Source organism: Coniosporium apollinis (assembly GCF_000281105.1).
Source record: "Coniosporium apollinis CBS 100218 chromosome Unknown supercont1.17, whole genome shotgun sequence".
In the NCBI taxonomy this organism is placed as follows: domain Eukaryota; kingdom Fungi; phylum Ascomycota; class Dothideomycetes; genus Coniosporium; species Coniosporium apollinis.
The window spans coordinates 332,194-355,755 of record NW_006913279.1 but is presented as its reverse complement, the minus strand read 5'-3'; the positions used below and the strand labels follow the sequence as shown (position 1 = coordinate 355,755).

Genomic DNA, 23,562 nt, shown 5'->3' with positions numbered 1-23,562 from the left:
TCTGCTACGCTGGAGTTTGCGGTTAAGGTCGGAGGGGCGTAGAGGGTTCTGCATTGCATAGGCGTTTCGCGTTTTCCTCGTCATGATGTTTTTTTCCATACTCAAAGCGATAACGGCCGAATGTTCATAGATCGATGAGCACACGCAAAGAATAGACTCCAGTTTCTACACATATATACAAAACCATGCAGCGTGCTGCACGACGCAAGGCACTCAGCCCTCAAGCCTTCAACCGCGTCCCCTGCAAATCCTCCTGCGCGTCTCTAATCAGAAAGCTATCACCCTTGTCAGCAACCTCGCAAAATATCCATCAGCACATCACTGCACTCACCTATACCACCAAACCGTCGGCCCCACCGTGCCCAAATGCCACAAAGCATGCGCATCCAGCACGCCCCGCCACGGCGGAAAATCGAGCAACTCCAAACTCATCGCCACAACAATCCACGCGACGATCAAGCCCGGCCACGCCGCCCAAGTGCGCTTCAGGCTGCGGTACCGCGCCACGCTGAAGCAGCTCCACAGCACATTCTGGATGATGCCGACGGCCACGTTCGCGGCCATGTTGTACGTGTAGTCCCAGCGCCAGAGGGCGAGGTAGGAGACATGGGCGGCGTAGAGGGCGATGCAGAGGGCGGTCCAGAGGCGCAGGAGCGAGGCGTGCGAGGCCGAGGTAGGCTGGTCCAGCCGGAAGATGCGGATCGGCGTGTAGTACAGCCCGTACAACACGCTCGCCCCGGCGGCGAAATAGTCCAGTTTCTCTGTTAGGGGGTAGTCGCGCGCGTGGAACAGCATGCTGAAGCTCCAGCTCGCGAGCCCGAAATACCCAAATAGGAGGTAGTATTTCCGTAGAGGGTAGGAGGCTGGTATGCGCTCACGCAAAGCGGCCATGCCTGTGTAGTGCGCGAGGAAGTTGAGGAGCGAGAAGGCGACGGAGAAGGGCTCTTGCATACCGAGGAAGCGGTAGAAGGGCCATTTACCGTGGAACTGGAGGATTGGTTGCCGGTAGGGCGGGTCGCGGGAGAGGCGCGTGTCGGTGGTTATGTGCTGGCAGGCGTAGTCGCATTCGGAGGGGCAGGTCCAGAGGAGGAGGCGGTGGTGAAGGGCTTTTGGGGGGGGTATTAGTGTAAGGGGAGCTGGGAGGAGGGAGGTAGTGGTGGATGCGTACGGATTGGGGTTGGATCATTCTCGCAATTGGCTTGTATACAGACCTGGAGAGCTCGTCAGCATTCGTAGTTTGTGGGTAGTGTCCGGCACGCATAGTGTTTACCTTGACGCATTCGCGAAAGTCTGGTAGCCGGTCACCGAGGGAAGCATGTACCGCGGCTGTAAAGCATAGCAGCAGGGCAGCAGGGACAAGAAGCCATGCTGGAGTCGAGCGAATTATCATGTTTGAGCGTGGAAGGGCGCTCGGCTTTCCAGCGATGGGATGTTGTCGGCACTTGCCGTCCGCTTGCGGCGTGTTCCCAAGGGAGAAGCCAGGGGAGGGCCACGGCTTCGAAGTGGCATCTCGAGTCTGTCGTGACATGGCATATCAAGCAAAGCTCAGTCAGTGCAAAGTGGCAGAGCTCAATAGCCAACATGTGTATTGTGATTAAGGCCACCAATGCTTGATAGCTAATGATCTCCCATTGTATAAACGTCCTTTAACAATCATATCAATTTGAACGCCTATGCAGATGCCCAGCCCAAGACCGCCCATGACACGTATCATACTATCCCAAAGGAACCGCAGCTCGTTTAACAGCATCACATCTCGTCTCTGTCTTCCCAGTCCTTACATCCTCCAAACCAATACCGATGTGCACACTTCGTCCGGTGCCTCACAGGCGCAGTGCGAGACGACGTGGGACGTGGATTGGTGCTCGTCACCAGGGAAGGATCAACGCAGATGAGCCCAAACCACTCCCTGGACGTGCACTCGGCGGTTGGTGACGCGGTGTATCTATGTTTGTGCGATGTCTGTTTGACGGTCGACGTTGGGTCGTTGCAGCCAAACCACCCCGGATCATCGCACGAAGTGCTTGGCGAACTTGCTGTCGGAGTGCTGGAAGTTGTCGTGATTGTGGGAGCAGGTGCCGCAGTCTGCGAGGATGATGAAGTGGTGGTCGTGGTGGTTGTGGGATCCTTGCACCCGAACCAGCCGGGCGTCTTGCAAGTCGAGGTCGAGGTCGAGGTAGAGGCAGAATGCGTGGAAGTCGTGTCGGATGTCGTGGTTTCATCTAAACAGCCCCACCAACCGGGGGTCTTGCAGGTTGCGGTTCGCGTGCGAGTGGTCGACGAGCTGCTACTTGAGGAACTCGTCGTGGTCGAGCTATTGCTTTCGTAGAACTTCCAGTTGAAGCAGTCGACGCAGTCTTCGTACGGTTCGCACTTGGCCGGCTGATCATACTTTTCGATGACGTTGTGGATCACGTTGACGATCCTGTGGTAGCCGAGGCCTTGTCGCCAACCAAAGTCCTTTACGGTGTCGTATTCGCACGTCAATCCGGAATGGCAGACACTTTGCAAAGCGTATCCCGCCAGGGTGCACGTGCTGCACGTACCCATGAAGATTGGGTCCGCCGTATGCCCGAAATGGTAGCCGCCAGTGTTCCCTCGCTGCTGATGGGAGCCAGCACGATAGCCTGGCGGTGTGGGCAAACCCAGTCGCATCGCAGGCAGGGCTTCTCCAGGAGCTTCGAATGTGACGGCTGGTAAGCCAAACGTGAGACCGAGAAGGCTGACGACGGACCCGCCTAGCGAATGGCCGGTCACCCAAATATCTGCGTCAGGGTAGATGGCGGTGACGTTGTGATAGAGGTCTTGCACGGCATAATAGTAATGATTCTTAGCCTTCAAAGCCTGGACCAGGCACGTCGAGTTGCAGGTGTACGTCGAAGTCTGGCAATCGCATACTTGGAGCCAAAGGAACGAGCCTCCCTGGCCGCAACAGCAGCTGAAGAAGAGGTTGTCGTTGACTTTGTCGTTCGTCGTAGTTTCTGCGCCGTCAAAAACAGCCACAGCTAGTTGTAGAGTCAGCACACGGACTGCTCACCACAGGGACTAGCTGGCATACATGTTCCCTTGAGCCCGATAATGACCGTCTGGTTTTTGGTGTCCGCGAAGATATGACCGCGCAGACCATCAGCCTGCCATCCAAAGTCTTCGGTGTAGTTGAAGCCTCCGCCAACCTGCGACGACAGTCAATCATGTGAACACGCGCTTTGAGCTCGTCCAATTATGACGACATACATCTTGCCACTCTCCAGTGTGAGGTTCCAGTATGTAAGCGTTTGATGCCATCCGCGCGAAACTCAAGACGGTCTCTTTGTCTGTTGCATTGGGGCCAGACAGCTCATCTTCCGTCCAAGCGGAGGCAGGCAAGGGCATTGGATGACCGTTCATCCGCCCATACTCGAGTATGTCATTTATGTGAGACGCACTCCGATCGGCGAGTCGCTGGATAGTTGTGGGCTGAGAACGGGCACGGAGTCGAGGTGCGGGCTCGGGATCCATCGCCTCGTCCAAGGTGACGAGCAAGCGGGCATCGGCGGGGATGTCAAGTCTTCTGTGCAGTCTGGGGTACTTGTGGGTACCATGATGAAATATATGCTGGAGTTTCTAGGTCCGACGGTGGTTAGCTAGGTCAACAGTCTGTTGCTCCGGCGTTACTCACGAACTCCAACAGCTGGCCGTCGGCGCCTGGAGTGCGGCCAGTCTGCTCTTCCGGCGGGACTGCTGGTGGAAGAAGCACTGGCAGCTCAGGTACAACAGCTGCTTCAGCAACAACTTGTCCGCTGGCAGCTACGGATTGGATGGTCCATGATGATAGGGCTAAGAGCGCAAACAGAAGCGTGGCGGTCAACCCGCTGGCAGAGTGGTTGTATCGAATAGGTAGCATGCCTGCAGCCATAGAAGGGGAGAGGCAGAAGTCATAGCAGGGACGGCATCGAGGCTCTGCTGCTGGTGTAGTGGGTGTTGCAGTGGCGTTGCGGTGCGGCGGCAAGTGATGGGGGCCTGGTGATGTATTGTCTCTGGGGCCACATGTCACGTGGCGATAAGGATAGAGGATAAAGAATGCCCATGACGACGATCACCCGGGCCGGACCCTGAATCGCTGAATCACTGAATCGCTGAATCGTCTCAGGGTTGTTGAAGCCGCTTTAGGAAGCATTGTGTTGAGTGATAATGCTTCTCGGTGTCGCTGTCACGGAATCCGCCTACTATGCAGAGCATCCGAGCTGTGAGCGACGGTGACATCCGCCGTCCCCGCCCGCTGCATTCCTCCAAGTCCTTTACCCGTCTTGAACCCACCACCCAAAGCCCGCTTGGGCGCAGTCGCGCGAGCACCATCCAAGGAGCCATATCTGAGCTTCCGCACGCAGACCATATCACCCTGTCACCCGGGAGCGAGGAGAAGGCTGCTCAGAGGGATATATTCATCAGCAAAGATGAGGATGACTCGGACAATGAGACCGTCGAGGACAATGCGGGCTCCGCCAGCAAGCAACTCGAGGCTTTCGAGGAGCTTCCAATTGAGATTCGAAGCCTGACCGAGAGGTACGCCCTCTGGCGTGCTAGTATTGCGGGCCTTTGAGACCAACATCCTAATATCATACAGATTTCTCGAGTCTCTGTCTGCCAAAGTGCATCCCACTCCACTATCTATAGACGACCTCGCCGAGATGTTCCAAGAGTTTTATGTTCGTGCCGACTCGCATATAAGCACCCATATAGCAGCTTTGTCGTCACGCCTGTCAAGGGGCAAGTCGCCCTCACCACCAGAAGCCTCCCAGACCTCCAAGACTCTAAAAGGCGGAAAAGCCGCGTCTGGCACATCGCGCAAGGGGGCTGACCCTGAGCTCGATGGTACTGAGCAGCAGATGCTCACCGCGTCTGAGATATCTGACCGCAAGAGGGCGCGCCGTCTGTTGGGAGTTAGGCACAAGGCGCTCGAAGAGGCGGTTGAGCGAGCAGTATGCGAGAAGATGTACGACCGGGTATGGAGACATCGGATCACAGACGATGCGGAGAGGGATGAGAAGTTACGCTCGAGGACCGCCGCACTGTCACTTGTAGGCATTGGACTGAAGGAGCTTGTGTCCACCGCCGACGATATCCCCGCCGAGGTTCGCAAAGCAACGATAGAGAAGGAGGAGGATATATGCAACTGGCTCGCAGGTGCTCGCGAAAGTATCCGCAAGATGGATGAAGAGAGATATCCAGTGGGAAAGCTCCAACACCTCACCGCAGCACACAAGAACATCGTCGAGACGCTGTCACGGCTTTTCTCATCTTCCTCCTCCGCCGATGAAATACTTCCCACCCTCATCTACACCCTAATCACATCACCTCCAGAGGGTCTCAACGTCGTCAGCAACCTCAACTTCATACAGCGCTTCCGCGCGTCCCGAAAAGTTGACGGAGAAGCCGCTTACTGCCTCGTAAATCTCGAAGCAGCCATCTCCTTCCTCGAAACCGTCGACCTGTCCTCCCTCCGAGAAGACGAAGCCCCCGAAGGACCCGAGAAATCCACCAGCCGCCCCTCAACACCGCGGAGCCACACGGCGCCGACCCCGATGAACCTCGGCCTCTCCAGCCCAGCCCCACCCAGCGTCTCCGCCTTGTCGGCGACATCAGGCGACCGCAGCCCCAGCACCACCACCCGCCCACCAGCTTCCCCACTCAAACCCCAGCGCCGCATCAGCTACCTCATCCAGTCCCAAGCCGACCGCCTAAACGAGGCCAGCGACGCCGTGCGGGCCTCCATCAACGACACGGCCGATCAGGCCCTCGACAGCATCAACACGACGCTCGAGAGCAGCTTCAAGTTCCTCTTCGGCCGGCTCAGCGAGTCGCCCACCAAGAACGGGGCGAGCGAGGTCCCGGTCCCTAGGACGCTAGAGGATGTGAGGAAGCTGGTCGGGACGCCGCCACCACTACCACTCGACGATGACGGCCCTAGTAGTGCGCCTGAGGGCGTGCCGGAGCAGACAGACGGCGCCCTCGACTCCAGCCCCGCCGCGCCTCCCGCGCGCCCGGAGCCCAGACTCACAGACCTCTTCGCCGGCCGTCGCGACAGAAGCGCCGACAGCACCCGGAGCGGCGGCAGCGGAAAGCGCGTCTCGTTCGTCGAGGGCAAGAGCCCTACCGTTGCCAGCAGCTCGCCTGCGCCAGCACCGCCGACACCGAGCCCGTCTCCCGCCGCGCCAGCATCATCAGGCAACGCGCTGCAGAATCTCGGCAACACGCTCAACCCGCTCAAAGGCTTCGGCGGTCTTGGCGGATTTCCGAGATTCGGGAGGGCGGTGCCGAGTACGCCCACGCCGCCCGCCGTGGGGGGTGCGGGGGAGAAGGGGAAGCAGCTTGGGCACGGAGAGGGGAAGGCTGGGTCGCCGGCTGGAGAGGCGAAACCGCTGCCTTCGGCTGGCGACGCGAAGGAAGCGGTGGCGGTTAAAGCGCTGGAGGAGCTGAGAAGGACGGGACCGCCTGTGAAGAGGTTTGTGGAGATGAAGGATGCAAGGGAGATGAGGATTGGAGAGGTGGAGGAGCTGTTGAGGGAGTATCAGCGGCTTGCGGGGGCGTTGAGGGCGGCAATACAGTCATGATGTGGTGGGGATGTGGTAGGACGTTGGCGTTGGCGTTTCGGTGTCAGAGAAACAAATGAGGGCGTGTGCTTGCAGGTGCCCGCGCGGCATTGGGGGAGGCGTTCATGGTTGCGATGATGCATCTAGAAATATACAACACAACTGTAGATAGACATGTGTAGTCAACGATTGTGCATCCACTTGTTACACAACCCCACACCGACTCTCTTCCGCTTTTCACAGCTCTGCACTCGGTCCACCACCTACCCCCTCACATCCCCCCCAAACCCCACCGGCCGCCTCCCCCCCACCGCCCGCGGATCATGCGGCACAATCGCCATCGCCTTATACAGCCTCCCCATGCCCTGCGGCCCCCTCTCCACCAACCGTCTCCAACCCCCCTCAATCCTCTTCCTCTCCTCTATTCCCCCGGCCCGCGCCACCAACGCCGCGGCCCGCGCCTCAATCCCCATTTCGCCCAAAAAGCGCGCCTGCTCCACGGGCCCGTGCACCTCTACCCCAGAGGAGGCATTTATCGCCGCCTCAGCCAGCCCGACGAAATCGACGTCCGCGGAGATGTCGACTTCCCCCGGCAGAGAGAAGGGGGAGACGCGCGTGTGGTGGCGGATGCCGCGCAGCGAGTTTGTGGGGATTGTGGAGAGTGGGCCGTAGTCGAGGATTAGGGCCGCGCCGGAGGGGGCGGGCTTTGGGGCTTTGGGGGTCCCGCCGATGCGCGCGGCGAAGTCGGCGGCGAGGGCGAGGGACTCGGGACTGATTTCGATTATGGAGTCGGCGTGGGGGAGGAGCGCGGCGTAGCGGGGTGAGGTTTGGGGCAGGTAGAGGCTGTGTGGAGTGGATGCTTTGGAGAGGGAGAGTTGGAAGTCGGGCGGTGGGTCCGAGGTTGGTGATTGCTTTGTGGTAATAACTGAGGAGGGCGGAGTCGGTGAGACGAGGAGTTCACGCCATTGGGGCCCGGAGGGCTGAGAGGTCCGAGATCTTGTCGCGTGGGTTCCTGTGGGTGTGAGGATGGTGGAAGCAGGAGTTGCTGGCTGCGCGACAGATTGGAAGACGTGGATCGGGAGGGCGTCGAAGAACTCGTGGGCGATTATGAAGGGAGTCTTCGAAGGGTCTGGATACGGTCAGCATTATCGCGTACAGGAAGAGAGCGCTTCAGCGGACCTTTCGGAATGAAGCGCATGTCCTCGCACCAAATGATCTTCAGTTGATCTGAATACTTGCTCGTGCTCTGGTGCCCAATGTCGATCTCCTCCATAGGCGCATCGCCGCAAAGCAACTTTTTCTGCGCCTCTCTCAGTGACGGACTGGCCTCGACCAAGTAGATGGCCTCTATGCTCGATGCCAACGGCTTGAAGTTCCGGATGGTCTATTATGTCTGTGAGTAACCTTGCATAACCATCGATGTGTTCCTATACTGTACCCTCAGCATGTCATCCATCAGCGTCCCTCTCCCTGGCCCAACCTCTATGATGTGCACTCCCGAGCTCTTTCTGCCCTGGGCCATCCATTCCGCAACGACCCATATGCCAATCAGCTCTCCGAAGACCTGCGATATCTCCGGCGAGGTGACAAAGTCGCCCTTCTGCCCAAACTGATCCCGGCCTTCAGTTCGTGAGGTGTAGTATCCGCCCTCTGGGGAGGTGAGGCATTGTCGCATATACGCCGCTACTGGCACCGGACCTGTGGTCTTACGAATGAGTTAGCTGCCAACTTATCTTCTCAGTGATGCGATGGATCCTGGGTGGCCGTACACTAATGGCTTCCGCAAGGTGTTTCGCCAGCGGCGTGGACCACTGCCGGGTGGCAGTTGACGACCATCTTGCGCCCCAAAAAGCTGCGGGAGCGGCGGAGCGCAAGTGTGCGCAGCGTGAGACGGCCTTGATGGCAAGTCTTGTCTGTATCCGCATCTTCTGGCTGTGATGTTGGTCGTGTTCGAGCTGTCACCAGCATGAAAGCACTGGTCATGCATCACGAAACTGCATCGAGAACTGACTCGACAAAATCTGCCCCAAGCCTATCGAGCCATTGAGCACGGCCGCAACACGCGCCGCAGTCATGATGAAGACGAGATGGGCAGACGACGAAGACGACGCGGCAGCCGAAGCGCAACGCAAGCGCGAGAAGGAAGAGAAGAAGCGAGCCAAAGCAGAGAAGGCGCGGAAGCTTGAGGAAGCTGAGAAGCTCCGCCAGCAAGAAGCTCAAGCAGCAGCAACCGCCAGCAATGGTGCCGGCAACGGCACACACCACTTGTCAGAGAGGCCGGCGAAGAGGAGAAGGGTGTCGTCTGAAGGAGAACGGGAGAGTTCACAAGCTCAACCAGCTCAACCCAGAAAGCTCTTGCGCTTCGCCGCGCCGGAATGGGGCCCCTGCCGCCATGTCGACAACTTCGAGCGCCTCAATCACATAGAAGAGGGTTCGTATGGGCTTGTGTCAAGAGCTAGGGAGACGGCAACGGGGGAGATTGTGGCCCTCAAGAAGCTGAAGATGGACACGGCGACCGATGGCTTCCCGGTCACGGCGCTGCGTGAGATACAGACATTAAAGGCGTCGCGACATCGGCACATAGTGGATCTGAGGGAGGTGGTGGTTGGCGATACACTCAATGACGTGTTTCTGGTCATGGGCTTCCTGGAGCACGACCTCAAGACCTTGCAAGAGGATATGGCAGAGCCTTTTCTCCCATCGGAGATCAAGACGCTGCTGCTGCAGTTGAGCTCTGCGGTGGAGTATCTGCACGACAACTGGATATTACATCGGGACCTTAAGACTTCTAACATCCTCATGAACAATCGAGGAGAGATCAAGATAGCCGATTTTGGCATGGCACGGTACTTCGGAGATCCTCCGCCGCCTAACATGACACAGCTAGTGGTGACGCTGTGGTATAGAGCCCCGGAACTGCTGCTGGGTGCGGACAAGTACGATCGCGCGATCGACATGTGGAGTCTGGGCTGCATCTTTGGTGAGCTCCTAAACAAGGAGCCTCTGCTACAGGGCAAGAACGAGGTAGATGAGCTGTCTAAGGTCTGATCCTCTATCCTTTTGCGTCAGAGGAACTACTGACAAAGGTTGTCTCAGATCTTCGAGCTCTGCGGCATCCCGACGGAAGAGACTTGGCCAGGCTTCAAACGGCTCCCGAATGCAAGATCGCTACGTCTACCGCCCAGCAAGCAGAATATCGGCTCGGTCATCCGCGCCAAATTTCCCTTCCTCACCACGACCGGAAGCCAACTGCTAAGCTCACTACTCTCGCTCAACCCTGCGCTGCGACCTACGGCTAGCGAGGTGCTTGCTCATCCCTACTTCAGAGAGGACCCTCGGCCGAAGTCGACGGCAATGTTTCCCACTTTCCCTTCGAAAGCCGGGCAGGAGAAGCGCAGAAGGCACGCAAGTCCTGATGCGCCCATGAGAGGCGACGCACCAAGAATGCCTGGTGAGCTGGACTTCAGCGGTATCTTCGCTGGACGGGAGAATGAGGAGAGCGGTGCTGGGTTTCAGTTGAAGTTGATTTGAGACACCATTGATTAGCTGCGGCTTCGCTCTGCAGCTGTCGAGACGGCTTGTAAGAACTGGCGTCTTGTGGACAACGAGTTCAGACAAAGCAATGCTAAACGCCAGTACATGGTGAAGGAGTAGCTCGAGGGCTGAGTACCGTAGCGATCAGCAGCTGCGGTAGAAGTTATCGAACGCAGATTCGATATCCGTTCTCCTTCTTGCGATGATACATGATTGTTTGCAAACTGCGTGTATCGCGGAACGCTGTGCTTCACGGGTTATTAAGTTGTCAATAGCTGCATCTTGGAGTGATGTTGAAGTGTGTTTAAGTGTGTTGAAGAGTGGACGTTGAGATTGGCATGTTGAACCGCAACGGGGCTTCCCGCCCGTGCACCCAACAACTTCGGACTCCGACAGCTTCGAGCCGCAACTCTGCGAGGGAAGCTCTGAGCTCCAATCCGCAACATCAACCGCTGCAACAATCCCTTCCTTCGCCCTACATCTCCTCTCTGCTCTACTTCCTCCGAGCAGACGCTCCGCCGCAAACATGTCCGTCTCCAGGGTGCTGCGCCCAGCCTCGCGTCTCCTCTCCGCATCCCGCCCAACCACAGCTCTCCGACCCGCCTTCCGCCCAGCAGCATCACTCCCGTCCATAGTAAGCTCTCGAAGCTATGCACAGGAAGCAGGTACGAAAGAGATGACGGTGCGAGAAGCGCTAAACGAGGCAATGGCGGAGGAAATGGAGGCCAACCCTAAGGTGTTCGTCTTGGGCGAGGAAGTCGCGCAGTACAACGGCGCATACAAAGTTACGAAGGGTCTGCTCGACAGGTTCGGCGAGAAGAGGGTCATAGACAGCCCCATCACCGAGTCTGGGTTTGCCGGGTTGACTGTGGGAGCTGCGCTGGCTGGATTGGTGCCGATTGTGAGCCTCACTTTGACGCCTGGAGCCGCACCAAGGAGCTGCAGAGTAACTGACTGGTTCCGGAACAGTGCGAGTTCATGACCTTCAACTTCGCCATGCAAGCCATCGACCAGATCATCAACTCCGCCGCCAAGACACACTACATGTCCGGTGGTATCCAGCCCTGCCCCATCGTATTCCGCGGTCCGAACGGCTTCGCCTCCGGTGTCGCCGCCCAGCACTCGCAAGATTACACCGCGTGGTACGGTAGCATACCCGGCCTGAAGGTCGTCTCACCATACAGCTCCGAGGACGCCAAGGGTTTGATGAAGGCTGCCATCCGCGATCCGAACCCGGTCATCGTGCTCGAGAATGAGTATGTCTCGCACTCCACCACCCTCTACGCGACCGTGCTAACAACAGCAGGCTGCTCTACGGCCTTCAATTCCCTATGTCCGAAGAAGCGCAAAGCTCCGACTTCGTGATCCCCTTCGGCAAAGCCAAGATCGAGCGCCCAGGCAAAGACCTCACAATGGTGACGCTGTCCCGCTGCGTCGGCCAGTGCCTCGTCGCCGCGGAGCAGCTGAAGAAGAACTACGGCGTTGAGGCCGAGGTCATCAACCTGCGATCCATCAAGCCCATGGACGTTGAGGCCATTGTCAAGAGCGTGAAGAAGACCGGCCACATGATGGTCGTCGAGTCTGGCTTCCCGTCCTTCGGCGTCGGCGCGGAGATCATGGCTCTGACGTGCGAGTACGCGTTTGATTATCTGGATGCGCCCCCTGTTAGGGTGACCGGCGCGGAGGTGCCTACGCCGTACGCGCAGAAGTTGGAGGAGATGAGCTTCCCGACGGAGCAGTTGATTACCGATTACGCTGCGAAGTTGTTGAGGGTTTAGAGTGTGGGCTAGAGTGATGAGAGTGAGTAAAGGGACGGTTTTGCGCGGATCGGTTAGGTGGGTGTAAAAGGCTGTATTCATACCGATCTACTTCCCGAGTTTCCGCAATTGCGTCGGCTTGCGTGTTGTCGCATAGCGTTATCAAGCCAAACAATGCGGCTTCCTTCACAACTTACCGTCCTTGCTTCCATGGTGATCAACCCAAGCGTCACACACTCACCGAGGGCTTTACTGGAATCGGTTAACCAGGTTTTCTCAATATGTCTCAATTCTGGTCCACCGCTTTCACTTCTCTAAGTACGTGCGCGGATGTTCGATATATGTAAGCTCTCCTAATCTTGCGGCCGGAGCTTCCTATAGTATCTGTCTTCAACGATTATTGTGAGATAGTTTTTATCAATGCCGCTGCATTCGTGGGTACAACCCAAGAAACCTCAAGATAGACATCACCTCGCAGTGTGTCAACCTCTGGTGGCCGTGGACCGGTCACTACAATCCCTTTGCACCGCTTGCGACAGCACATCGAACAGGATCATAGTTCTTCTACCACTGGCGCGACCAAGCCAGTCCTGACCCACATGGCAACATAGAACTCGAGAAGACTAGGTTTCACCGATTCAGTACAATCATATGGGACCAGATTCCCATGACTGCCCTTGAGGAGCCTTTCCAGCGGCCATGGTCTCTTGGAGGTGGAAACACCGCAAGCCCGAAGCGCTCTTTGCGCACCGCGCCGCCCAAACACTTACAGGCAAGAGCGATGAAGGATTATATAATGTAGGTGCTGCAGTAGACACGCAGAAGAACACACCAACAAGGCGTTTTCGAAGGTTTAGCACAGTGCCTAGGTACTTGAATTGATGCATACTTGGTGCTCCTGCTTAGAATATTCAGCAAACCACTGTTAATGATAGTTTGTCCTTTGCAGTCATTCCGCTTATCTAAAAACGGGCTACCTGTAGTGACTACATATAGAGCGGTCATACTGATCGTTGCCAAAATCTTAGGGCATATAAGTATCCTACCCATCGCTTATAGGATGATAGCAACCAACAGCTTCGGATTATATTATTAGCGATTATTATAAACTCACGAAGCATCTTACCGTCTAGCGGGAAGACTGGGGTGCTACAGCCTTAACAAGTAGTGATAAGTATCTCCATTTCGGCGCACTGTTTGTCGCATGTCGGAATGATAAGTGATTACCCCATCAGACTGACAAAATACCCGGCGCGACTAGTATCTTTAACAGCGTCACTCTGACCACGCTTTCCTATACGTCTCAGAAGCAACATCAACCACAATCTTCCCTCTCGCCCTCCCCGTTTTCAACTTCTCAAACGCCTTCGGCGCCTGCTCAAATGGATATTTTTGATCAATGATAGGCTTGACCTTTCCCTCCTTCATCCACATCCCAATCTGCTCCAAGTCTTCATACTTCGGTTTCGAGAAAAAACCAGCAAACTTTCGCTTCCCGCCGCCCAGGAAACCAGGCCACAGCATCATCTTGGACATAGCGACCGCGTAACCAAGCGAAGGCGTCCCTCCAACCATGACATACACAGCCTGAGAGGTCGTATACTCATGACACCGCCAATACAGCTTTGGATCCGCGCCCACGTTGTCGACGACGTGATCAAACTTGCGCCCACTCGCCTTCAACGCCTCGACCACGGTCTGTTTCCTGTAGTCCACAACCTCATCTGCGCCGAGGCTCTTACAAAGCTCGATATTCGCGCTCGAGCAAGTCGTCGTCACATGACATCCTACCGCCTTCGCGATCTGGATCCCAAATACACCTGTGCCACCTGAGCCGCCGTTGATGAAGATGTGATCGCCCTTCTTGACGTTCGGCACAATAGACTGATAGGCCGTCAGGCCTGCTACGCCAATGGTTGCTGCGTCAACAGGATCGACGCCATCCGGGAGAGCGACTGTGGTTTCCTTTTCGGCGAGAGCGAGCTCGGCCAGCGCGCCGCCGGCCAAGGGGTTAGTACCGGCCATGCCGAAGACGAGCTGGCCGGGCTTCAAGGGCGAGCCGGTTGCGGGCGTGACGATGCGGCCGGCGAAGTCGATGCCGGGGGTCGCTGGCTTGGGAATTAGATAGCTGATCAGAGTGATCTCGGCGGGTTTGTAGTCGACGGGATTGAGTGCTACGGCGAGCACTTGGACGAGATGTTGGCTCGGTTTGGGCTTCGGGAGGGGGGCTTCGGGGTTAATTCTGAGGTTTTGGGCGAGGCCGCCTTTGGTGCTGGTGTATTGCCATGCTTTCATGGTTGAAGGTGGGTAGGGGCTCGCCATTGTGATTGGCGAGGTGCAGTTTTGTTTAGTTGAGCGATGGTTGTGTACTATCTCTACTCATTGTTGCCCGAGGCAATGCTAGGAGGCTCACTTAGTTTCACGGAGTGTGTTGGCGCTTGAACAGGTCGTGGTGAAAGTGGCAAGTCTTTCAACATATTTACGCGCGTGTATCATCTCGGAGCATACTCATGCCGCCGGACGGTTTGTTCGGTCGCAGAGGGTGGTAACCGGTAGCTGATCACTTTCAGTCCGAGAGCAAGCTGAATTGTTTGCGGCCGCAAACAAGGGTATGCCAAGAAGGAGCTGGTGAGCACCCCTGCTAGCTTTGTATTCTGTCATAGCAGATGCATACAGAAAATACAAAGCTTGTCGGAAGCGCTACTGGCCCGCAGGAGGTTGATCCTTGTACATTCAGCCAGAATCCTGGCATATTCAGCGGCCGCCATCAATTCAGCCCGCCCTCAGACTACAACGTTCAAGGATTTGTAGTCAGCAGCCTTCCAGTTGCGGTCTGTATGAGTGAAAGCATTGTACGGCTTCCTAGATACGGCTCTCCATTGTCATAATACATTTGTTCTACAAAGCTCCAAGATACATGGGATCACTGGTCAGTCAACCTTACGAGAGCAGGCTTCTGTGACTGCCTTCAAGAAGGCTTCCCAGCGCCTGTGGTCTACTAGCAGGTGCAGACACGGTATGAAGCGTTGGAAAAGCTCGTTGGGTACCGCACCGCTTAGCACTGCTAAGTAAGGGCGAGGAGGCTGTATATCAATTGAATGTTACCGCAGCTATGTAGGAGATCTACTTGCAAGGCGCTCTTGCAGTGCCCGCGAAGTACTCGAGTCGGTATTATCGGTACCCTCGCGTGAGCTACAATAGCCAATCACATCCCCTCGACGAGAGCTCAGTCTTTCCAATCTCTCCACGAATTTACGGAACACGCCTGGGCCTATCACGCATCAGGTGGCCATACTCCTTCCTACAAGAGCTTCAGCAGTGTAAGCATCTGGGCCTTTGGCAGACTGTGGCATCAGACTACGAAGCTAATAATCATCATTAATGCGCAAAGCATGTCCAGATCTATTGCAGGGACTGCAGTGCGGCAACCTCGATTAGCAGTAGTGGGCGTATCCGTCTCAGCGCCTTGTTGGTCGCATTTGAGGTTACAAAGTGGCTGAGTAGATGCGGACAAGCCTCTGATACGGCGGAGTAACACTAGGTCACCTTCCTTTGGAGGTAGCTATTAAGGACTCTTGATGTTCGTCGTTCGCATCTGTTGTCGTAGCTTCATATTAGTGGCTGAGTTCCGCATTTCGTCGAGTCGGGTAAGTCTTAATTCGAATTAAACAGCCTCGAGAATTCCTGAGTCGGACTCCCGGTTGTTAAGAGCTAGTTCAATTGATGTCGCCACATGGTTTTTATAATATTCCCGATGGCTTCGACCTTGTCCGATGTCAGCTGGAAGGTATAAGCTGCAATTTACTTCACAAGGCGGTCGTTGGTCACTCCTCAGTTCGGTGTGCGCTGCGAGGTAGGGCTCTGGCGCCGACGCCTGTGGTTTGAACTCCTAGGCCTATTCAATAGACCATACCGTCCTCCCTTCTCTGCGAGCCGACGACACCTTGCTCTAGGCCCGCTGGAGGACGCGCAGTTATCCAGATAAGTCCCTCGCCGATGTATCATAAGGGGTTCCGGATAGGAACCGGACTCTCGTCTAAGGGTTAAGGTTTCGCATGGCCGTCAGGAACTCAGTGTTCCACCCTTCGCTAAAACAAACCTCATCTATAGCTGCTAGACCGAATATGACCGGGAACGGGGCGCTCTTAGTCGGCTTAAGCGCTGCGGTGAGTTTCGTTAGGAACGTGTGTGCGACAAGTATGATGTATCTGTTAGAATTTTTAATCGGCTCGGTCGAGATCTTCGGCTCGTTCGTCTTTTTATCCAACTTGTCTTCTTCCCACTCCTGCGACGTTATATGAGGCCGATCCTTCTGATTATTAAGAATCGTGAGCGCTTTGTTGTCCTTCGCTCGGACTGCTATGACTCCTGGCTGCTTCACACCCATCAGGTGGCAGAAGCTGTTTCCCACCCGCATTCAATGGCTGGCCGTTCATCCACACTTTCACTAAGGACACCTCCTCGCGATCGGTCAACGAGAATTCTACACGGGATTTTTCCCAGCTGTGAAACTGGCGGTCGAAGACTCCAGTCTCTGAGACGCGCTCTTAGAGCAACGCGACCTGCAAGATGTCTTCGAAGACTTTCGGAGAGTGGAGAAACGGATGTTGGATCCGTTCTTCTGTGAAGAACTGCGTGTATTTGGACTTGTCATATTGTACGACTCTACCGTAGTACCTGAACTGGAAATCGAGGGCTGTAATGCTCCTGTCGATGTGGTGTGCCACTCGGTGTTCTGGTTTGGCACTAGCCCGGCGGTGGTATAAACAAGCCTGGGTCTTCTACGGGCGCATCCGACTTGCCGGGGTTCCTTGTTAGCGAAGGCATTCAAACATGAATACACGCCCTTGTCTATGCTGCTTGTCGGTAGGGCACGTCTCCTCTTCGTCTTGATCCTCGTAAAGATGTTTGCCGTCCTGCTCTCACGGAATCCTCCACTCGTTGCCGTGCGATACCCAGCCATCGATTCATGACAAAGAGCCCAATAGCCTCTAGCGTCTTGCCGAATCCCATCATGTCTGCAAAGATGGTCCCCGGCTTAGAAATCATGCCCCTGTTTGAACATCCAATAAATGCTTAAACGATCCTGTGAGGGGAGACGGCTGATAACGGTCAACGTGAGTGTTCAGAGTGACGGTGAGCTGAGAACCATTGACTCACAGGCGGTGCGGACAGTGGACTGAAGAAAGAAAGGAAGAGAGGATGAGAGCGAGATTATATGTTGCTGATTCCGGCGGCTGCTGACTATCAGGCTCCGTGGAGAGGGAAGTTGCTGCGCAGGAAGTTGAAGTTCTTTACTGTCTTTATCGAGCGATCGGTGGGGAAGGGCTTTCAGCTCCTCCGCTCGTCGCTTCAAGACCGGCATCTTGTTGTAATTGAACCGTGTCTTCTCGATCATCCTGATCCAGGACGAGGGGTGGTGCTTTGAAAATCTGAGACTGTCGACGACCGTCGAGTTTGAATTCCGGGGTTGATCTCCCCTGTCTGCTGTCTCTAGTGCTGTGAACGACCGAGCTAAATGGGTGCTTGTGGCGGCCAGGAACGTAAGTTAGCGTATATACGTCCGTCTACTTGTTCGCTAGGAAGGTTCGTGATAGCATTATGGTCAAGCGAAAGTGTAAGGCAGCTCCATGATGGCGGCGTGTGTCACCCCGTTAACTTCTTTGCTACGGCCAGACTTCTTCTGCTGCATCCTTGCGTCGATGTCCTCATCGAGGATATGGATGACCGTCGCGTCAAACGTGTCCTAGGGGTCTGCGCGCTGTGTTCATTGATTCCTTTGAATTCACTGTACTTCCAAGTGTGTTGTAGCCGGGGATACTTTCAGACATCAGGACCATGCGGAGTCTCGGTGCAGAAATGCACGAAGCGCCTGGAGAGAGAGCGCCCCATCTCCTACCTAAGATCTCCGCTGGGCTAGCTGTTCTTGCTTGAGTCTGGCTCAACGACTTTCAAGGAGGTGAAACAAAAAGGTGTCATCCGTCGGGCCAGCGTCCTATAGGATGTTGACTGGGCCCCAAACTCCGTAAACACTCGCGCCCGGCGGGTCTCGTTGAGCCACTCGTGTTTTGGAAGAACCTCAGGGTAGGTTTGGTTCTTCCGCTCTTTATGCGACTTCGCGTTCCATGCATCCTGCATAGCCTAGAGTCTGTTCGCCAAGGCAGCTTCAGTCCTGCTAATCTCTGCCTGTAGAAGACGCTTTAGAGTCTTGTTAGTGAGCCGCACGGTGACATCCTGATATAAATGCGGTGGCATGTCCGCTATAGCGTGCCTAAACCACTTAGTACTATGCGTTCGCCTGATTATGTAGAATCCCAGTACTTGCCGCATGGTGTTGATAATAGTACTAATAGCTATAATCTTGTCTAGCGTGAGCTGGAAGCTTTCCCCTACGATCTGCTTTACGAGACGGTTATAGGCTACTGTTTGTCTCTCGTCGTACAGTTCCGCAGCTTCTGAAACCCCTCAATGCGTTTCAACCATAGTGAACCCCTCTGTGAGTCTTCCTGTAAATCCTTCTACAACTATCCAGCTTGGCTGCTATCTGCCGAGTTACTAGCCATGTATGAGCTCTTGTTATTAGGGTCTTCAACCACGATCGCGCTTTTATTCCGTGGTGAATGTGAAGGTCTCATCGAAGAGACCCGACCGCTTGTATAGTTGGCTTTGTCGAGAAGTTGCAAGATATGCCTCGTGTGTGATAGAGTTCGCAGATGTTCTGCTTCTTCTATCGGGTACAACCGTATAAGACTCAATTTCGAGGGTGCAATAGTCATATTTTCTCTTGTTAGGATGAAGGTTCGGACTAGATCATACGGCCAGGTGATATAGCGCTTGCTAGATCCTTCCTCAATTGCTGTAGACCTTATAGATTTTGGTGCGGAACCTTTCGAAGTCGGAACGATCCAAACAACATGTTGCGAGGGATTTTACGTAGCACGGTCCAAATCCACGAGCACATAAGACGTAGGGGAATAAGCTGTAAGAGCTTGTCGCTACCTTTGCAAAAGGGGAAGAATGATACTAACTTTTTTCCTTTTCCTGCTATAGGAGTGAAGTATCCAACCAAATGCTCCACTAAATTGTCTCCGTTAAGTACTACCTTGATATCTTTATATCGCATGTATTCTATTCCGGTATATCGTTTAGCGCGCACGACATCCCCACCACGATTAGCCAAAGCTGCTACTAGCACGATAGCGAGAACTCGTGCGATTATGACGTCCCAAGACCGGGTGCCTCGTTCAAGTGCGTCCTGGATAAAGGCGCGTGTTACTGCGGATAGTGCCGAGAGACCCGAGCCATGCCGTCTTCCGCCGGCGGCCAGTTGCTAACAGTCCGCTGCGTACGTATTTCTCGAGGAGAGCGTCGAGGTGTGTTCAGTCATATGCATAGCCCTTACCGCTGCAGACATCTAGTGTCTTTCTCTTTCGCCAGGGCACTACCATCTATCAGGCCTCGGCTACTTCTTTCCGGTGCTCTCCAACGATAACGCACCCGCTTCTTGGGCAATCTGGCAGGTTCTTCACGCTCGGTGAGGCAGTCGGAGGGCGCCGCTACAGTTGTGGCCATCCATTTCTTCTAGGTCTAGCTTTTCAACAGCTCTGAGCCGCGCCCAAACGTTTTTATCTTCAACTCGCTCCTCGAACTGATCTGGGGTTGTGGCTCCTCGTGGATACTCGAGGTCGCCTTCTACGTGGCCTAAGATTACTAGATTGCTGTGCTAGTACCTATCATCTAGTCAGTGTGTATTAATGACAGGTAATCCATCAACTTACTCCGTGGTGACTGTCATTTTGAGTAGTGTTCGGCAATTATCTCTCATCATCATCTCAGTGTCAACGCAACAGACTGGACCTGGCAGAAGGAAAATTCCGGAACTGTTGTCGTTCGCACAAACGGTTCGCCGTGTCTTATCATTTTCAACACATCAACACACCAGCAGGAAGGAGTACCCGGTTCTGATGGATAACAGCCGTTGGGGACTCCTCATCCTCGCTGTCAAGAGGTTGCACGAGAGGTATCAGCCCAAAGGCGAAGTGTGAGGTCAGGTATCGCTCAGCGGTCCACCGACGGTAAAGGTTGAATACACCGACGCAAGTGGAGGTTCATGGAGCCAGTCTCGCTAAAACCGCAAAACAAATCGGCAGAGATCGCTCGCCTCGGCTCAGCGCCACTCCATCCACCGCAATGGCTTTGAAGCCTGCTCAACTGGCAAGTTCCATCCCTCCATGCTTGTGACCAGGTTCTCGTCGTGCTTGAAAGGATTTCGAAACTTTGCGAGTGGCTTTAGGTCTCGGGCGCAGCGGGTGCAGGCAGTGGAAGCCAGACTCAAGTCAACTGTCATGTTGTCTTCCATGTCCCATTCTGCCTCGTTCCGTCGCCGCAGCGAAGAATAAAGCGGAACGGACTAAGCGGCGGCGCATGCCATCGAGAGTTGGAAGAGAGTTTGACCCACTGACGCATTGCGCCGTGCAGAGAAGAGAAGAGAAACGGGGGTCGAAGAATTGATGCCTGTCATCAAGAGGGTGCGTTTCGACGTCGTGGTGCCTCGCGTCGTAAAAGAAAAAAGAGAAGAGCGGCGACCTATCAAAAAATTGCGCCGCGGAGTGAAAGAGAGAGTGTGTCAACTGATTGGCGTATTGCGCTGATTGGATGCCGCAAGAATGCAAGCCTGCTCCGTGGCGATGTAGTGTCGCCCTCGCTATGGGATTGTATACAGTTCCGGAGCCCAACTTCAGGCGATTCTTTAATCTTGGGTAGAAGAGTCAGGCCGACGAGGCCGGCTTAGCAAGTTCAGCCGCTATCGTAAGTCCCAGCCATATAGGATAGATTATCATTGAGCCCAGCGTTGTGTGACAAATGTTGCGCGATGCGTGCTTTGAAAGTACGTGATATTATCGGGACGAGTCAGACTTCCTCGTCGACAATCGCGTAGCAAGACGGCGTATCACGGCGATGCCCAGTTGCCCGTAATCAACCTACGGTGGTAGTGAGCGTGTCGGAGCCGAGTGTCTAGGACGCTGACGGTAAACGCCGAAAAGCTGGACGCATGGCGGCCAGCTATGGGCGGAGCGATGTTATGCTGGTGGGGTCAATTTTGACGGTTGTGTGGTTAGTAAGAGTTCTGTTAGTTATGCTTTGAACAAGGTATGGTCCAAATGTAACTATGGAAGTAAGATCAACAGTAAAGTGACATGTTTCTGGTTGACCAAGATGTTCTGGTTAGAGTTATTGTTGTGAGTTACGTGTCAAGCTGCGTAGTTGCTTTGTGACGTTTGCATAGCGTGTTAAACAGGACGTGAGAGCAGGATATGCGAGGGCTGTTGTGTCTCGTAGCCCTCCTTATGACGGACACATTACCTGCTTCTGTTCACCGCTTACCAGTTGGTACCGCCTCTTGCTGTGACGTGTACATTACAACACGCATAGAACGACAACTTTGAGAACAAAAATTCTTAGATTAAAGGTACTGGAGGGAGTAAAATAGCTGAAAACTCTGATGAAATTGGAAAAACTGCACGTCGTTTTGAAGCATGAGTTTGCATAAAGCCTTGGAGGGATTCGAAGAATCAGCGATGGCAAAGGTGCCAACGGCGCGGACAATTCGCTGCCTTGAAACACTTGCCTTGTTCCATTGCAATATTACCTTCCCCGTGGTATCTACAGTCAGCATTACTGACGATAGCAATAAGCTGTTGTTGACAATGCTGCTCACTGCGCGCTCTATTCAAGAATTATTTGACTCAACGGTGCTCCTGGCACAAACAGCGAATTCCACAAGCATCTCATCAACACGACGTTGGCAGGGAGATAACGGGAAGCCGCATCGCTGATCGGCGCCTCCGTAACCCAGCATTCAGGAAGAGTAACGGAACGGGTAGCGGCAGGGGCCTGCACGCGCCTCAGGCGGTGAGTTTCCACTGCGGGTTTACTTGATTAGGGCTGGCGTGGGCTGGCGTGAGACATAGCAGAAGGGTTGCAATGCGGTTCCCCTTGCGGCGCCTCTTGTAAGGCTGGCTGGCTGACTGCGTCGCTTGATGGTGCATGACAACAGTCGGCTAAGCGAGGAATGAAGTGTGACAGGAATAGATGAATGTCTATTGAAGAGGACGATACGGCGGTATCGCTCAGCCGCAGCAGTTTGACTCGATGTAGTAAACATGAGATACGAGGTACGAAAGAATGTTCTATGTAAGTAACGAAACATCCACCAGGAACTGCACGCTTGATCCGGCACAAGCGTCCTTCGAGAAGCTGACTTTGACCACAGATAGCAATCGCCAAGCGGAGGCCGCGTGCTGGAATAAAGTTGACGGACGCCAATGGGAGGAGCGGGAGCAAGCGAAGGGTTGCATTGCAGAAAGCGATGAAATCCATCGCGATGCAGACCGCTTGGTGTTTCTGACGCCCTCCTGTCTCACGGCGTGCAGGAAGCCGTTTGATTGTGGAGCTGCGTCTTACAACACTGATGGCATCATGATTTGGTTAATTGGAAATCATCGTTCTGTGCACTGACTCCCACTTCTCGGCGAGAGCGGCCAGACGAGCAACTGCACGGTAATCAGCCCTACGAGAATTATTTATCAGCGCGATTGTCAGCCAATTAACGCTGCCCTCTGATTCCTCGATGAGTCGTCGCAGTCGTGTAGCTGACCCCCTGTGCTCACCGTGAAGAATTTGACAAGCTTCATCGTGAGCTTAACAATCGGCATGCACGGAGCTTTGAAGAGGCCGGTCCCAGGATTGTCTTGTCTTCTGACAGGACTTTTGAGAAACCCCGCCGGTGGTTCAAGTGATCCACAGGTCAAACCATCACATGCGGGGCAAAAGACATCGTGAACTTTGAAATGTCTCCGACACGGACATTGCAGGCTCCGAGAACCAGCGGTGCATAACGTTAGGGGTGACTGCCTCCGCAAAATGTCGCAACGATGCAGGTTGTCATGGAACTGGACGGTGCATATTGTGCTCTAAAGCGGTCACGACATCAACACATTTCCTATCGAATTCCAAACGAGAGTCGACTTTCCCAGGTACAGCGTCGCAGTGGGCAGTGTCGCTTTACGATATCGTGGATTTCCTAATTAGTCCACTGCAGAAACAAGGCCTGTGATCTGCGGCAACTCCGTGCAACAGGTGTAGGAAAGGCTTGCGGGAAGGCTTGCGAGAGATTGGGTGGCTGCGTTGGAGAGCAGCTGCATGTCCTTGGGCGTCGCGTGCGTCGCGTCAGCTTTGCGAGGCTCGCGCAGGAGATCAGGAGGAACACCTCAGCAGCGTCGCATGCATGGCCAGCCAAGCGAGAAAAAGATACATGTGTAGGGCTGTGTCAGGCAGCCACACTGAGAGCGCACGGCAGCGGGTTTTGAGTAATCTGATGGCCGGCGTGTTGATAGGACTCATCGCGAGAAGTGCCCTGGGGCTTGAAACCGCGGTCGGTGAAGCGGCCTTGCGTGATGAGAATGTCTCCGAATGAATCATCCAAGGAAGGGATGCGATAGGACAGATCAAACACACGCGGTGACGGATGAATAATGTCGCATGCGAAAGGCGCGCACGAAATGTCGACAAGTCGGCCGAGAGGCTGCTGCGTAATCCGCCCTGGGATCGTTCCAAGGGCTTGAGTGGGAATTGCGGACGGCTCAGCGGTGATTCATCGCTCGTGCCAGGGTACGACTGGCTTTGGCGAGCAGTGTTGCAGG

At 54.8% G+C, this 23,562-nt stretch overlaps 7 protein-coding genes across 7 annotated transcripts; 3 read left to right on the top strand and 4 right to left on the bottom strand.

Annotated features, from left to right (window-relative positions):
* Window positions 1-220: 220 nt before the first annotated feature.
* W97_04084 (uncharacterized protein) lies at window positions 221-1,528 on the bottom strand (the record flags this gene model as incomplete). Its single annotated transcript, XM_007781977.1, has 4 exons — window positions 221-275; window positions 332-1,106; window positions 1,169-1,211; window positions 1,271-1,528. The coding sequence occupies 4 exons, from the start codon at window positions 1,526-1,528 to the stop codon at window positions 221-223; spliced, it is 1,131 nt and encodes a 376-aa protein (XP_007780167.1).
* A 221-nt stretch (window positions 1,529-1,749) lies between these two features.
* Window positions 1,750-3,895, bottom strand: W97_04083 (uncharacterized protein; the record flags this gene model as incomplete). The annotated part of the gene is made up of 4 exons (XM_007781976.1): window positions 1,750-3,005; window positions 3,059-3,173; window positions 3,235-3,603; window positions 3,659-3,895. 4 exons carry the CDS (start codon window positions 3,893-3,895, stop codon window positions 1,750-1,752), a joined length of 1,977 nt encoding a protein of 658 aa, XP_007780166.1.
* Window positions 3,896-4,207: 312 nt separating this feature from the next.
* On the top strand, window positions 4,208-6,590 carry W97_04082 (uncharacterized protein; the record flags this gene model as incomplete). Its single annotated transcript, XM_007781975.1, has 2 exons — window positions 4,208-4,542; window positions 4,604-6,590. 2 exons carry the CDS (start codon window positions 4,208-4,210, stop codon window positions 6,588-6,590), a joined length of 2,322 nt encoding a protein of 773 aa, XP_007780165.1.
* A 242-nt stretch (window positions 6,591-6,832) lies between these two features.
* W97_04081 (uncharacterized protein) lies at window positions 6,833-8,494 on the bottom strand (the record flags this gene model as incomplete). The annotated part of the gene is made up of 4 exons (XM_007781974.1): window positions 6,833-7,687; window positions 7,726-7,953; window positions 8,008-8,274; window positions 8,339-8,494. The coding sequence occupies 4 exons, from the start codon at window positions 8,492-8,494 to the stop codon at window positions 6,833-6,835; spliced, it is 1,506 nt and encodes a 501-aa protein (XP_007780164.1).
* Window positions 8,495-8,645: 151 nt separating this feature from the next.
* Window positions 8,646-10,100, top strand: W97_04080 (CMGC/CDK protein kinase; the record flags this gene model as incomplete). Its single annotated transcript, XM_007781973.1, has 2 exons — window positions 8,646-9,611; window positions 9,666-10,100. 2 exons carry the CDS (start codon window positions 8,646-8,648, stop codon window positions 10,098-10,100), a joined length of 1,401 nt encoding a protein of 466 aa, XP_007780163.1.
* Window positions 10,101-10,629: 529 nt separating this feature from the next.
* On the top strand, window positions 10,630-11,881 carry W97_04079 (pyruvate dehydrogenase E1 component subunit beta; the record flags this gene model as incomplete). The annotated part of the gene is made up of 3 exons (XM_007781972.1): window positions 10,630-11,004; window positions 11,073-11,359; window positions 11,410-11,881. The coding sequence occupies 3 exons, from the start codon at window positions 10,630-10,632 to the stop codon at window positions 11,879-11,881; spliced, it is 1,134 nt and encodes a 377-aa protein (XP_007780162.1).
* Window positions 11,882-13,135: 1,254 nt separating this feature from the next.
* Window positions 13,136-14,182, bottom strand: W97_04078 (uncharacterized protein; the record flags this gene model as incomplete). Its single annotated transcript, XM_007781971.1, has 1 exon — window positions 13,136-14,182. The coding sequence occupies one exon, from the start codon at window positions 14,180-14,182 to the stop codon at window positions 13,136-13,138; it is 1,047 nt and encodes a 348-aa protein (XP_007780161.1).
* Between the last annotated feature and the right edge of the window lie 9,380 nt (window positions 14,183-23,562).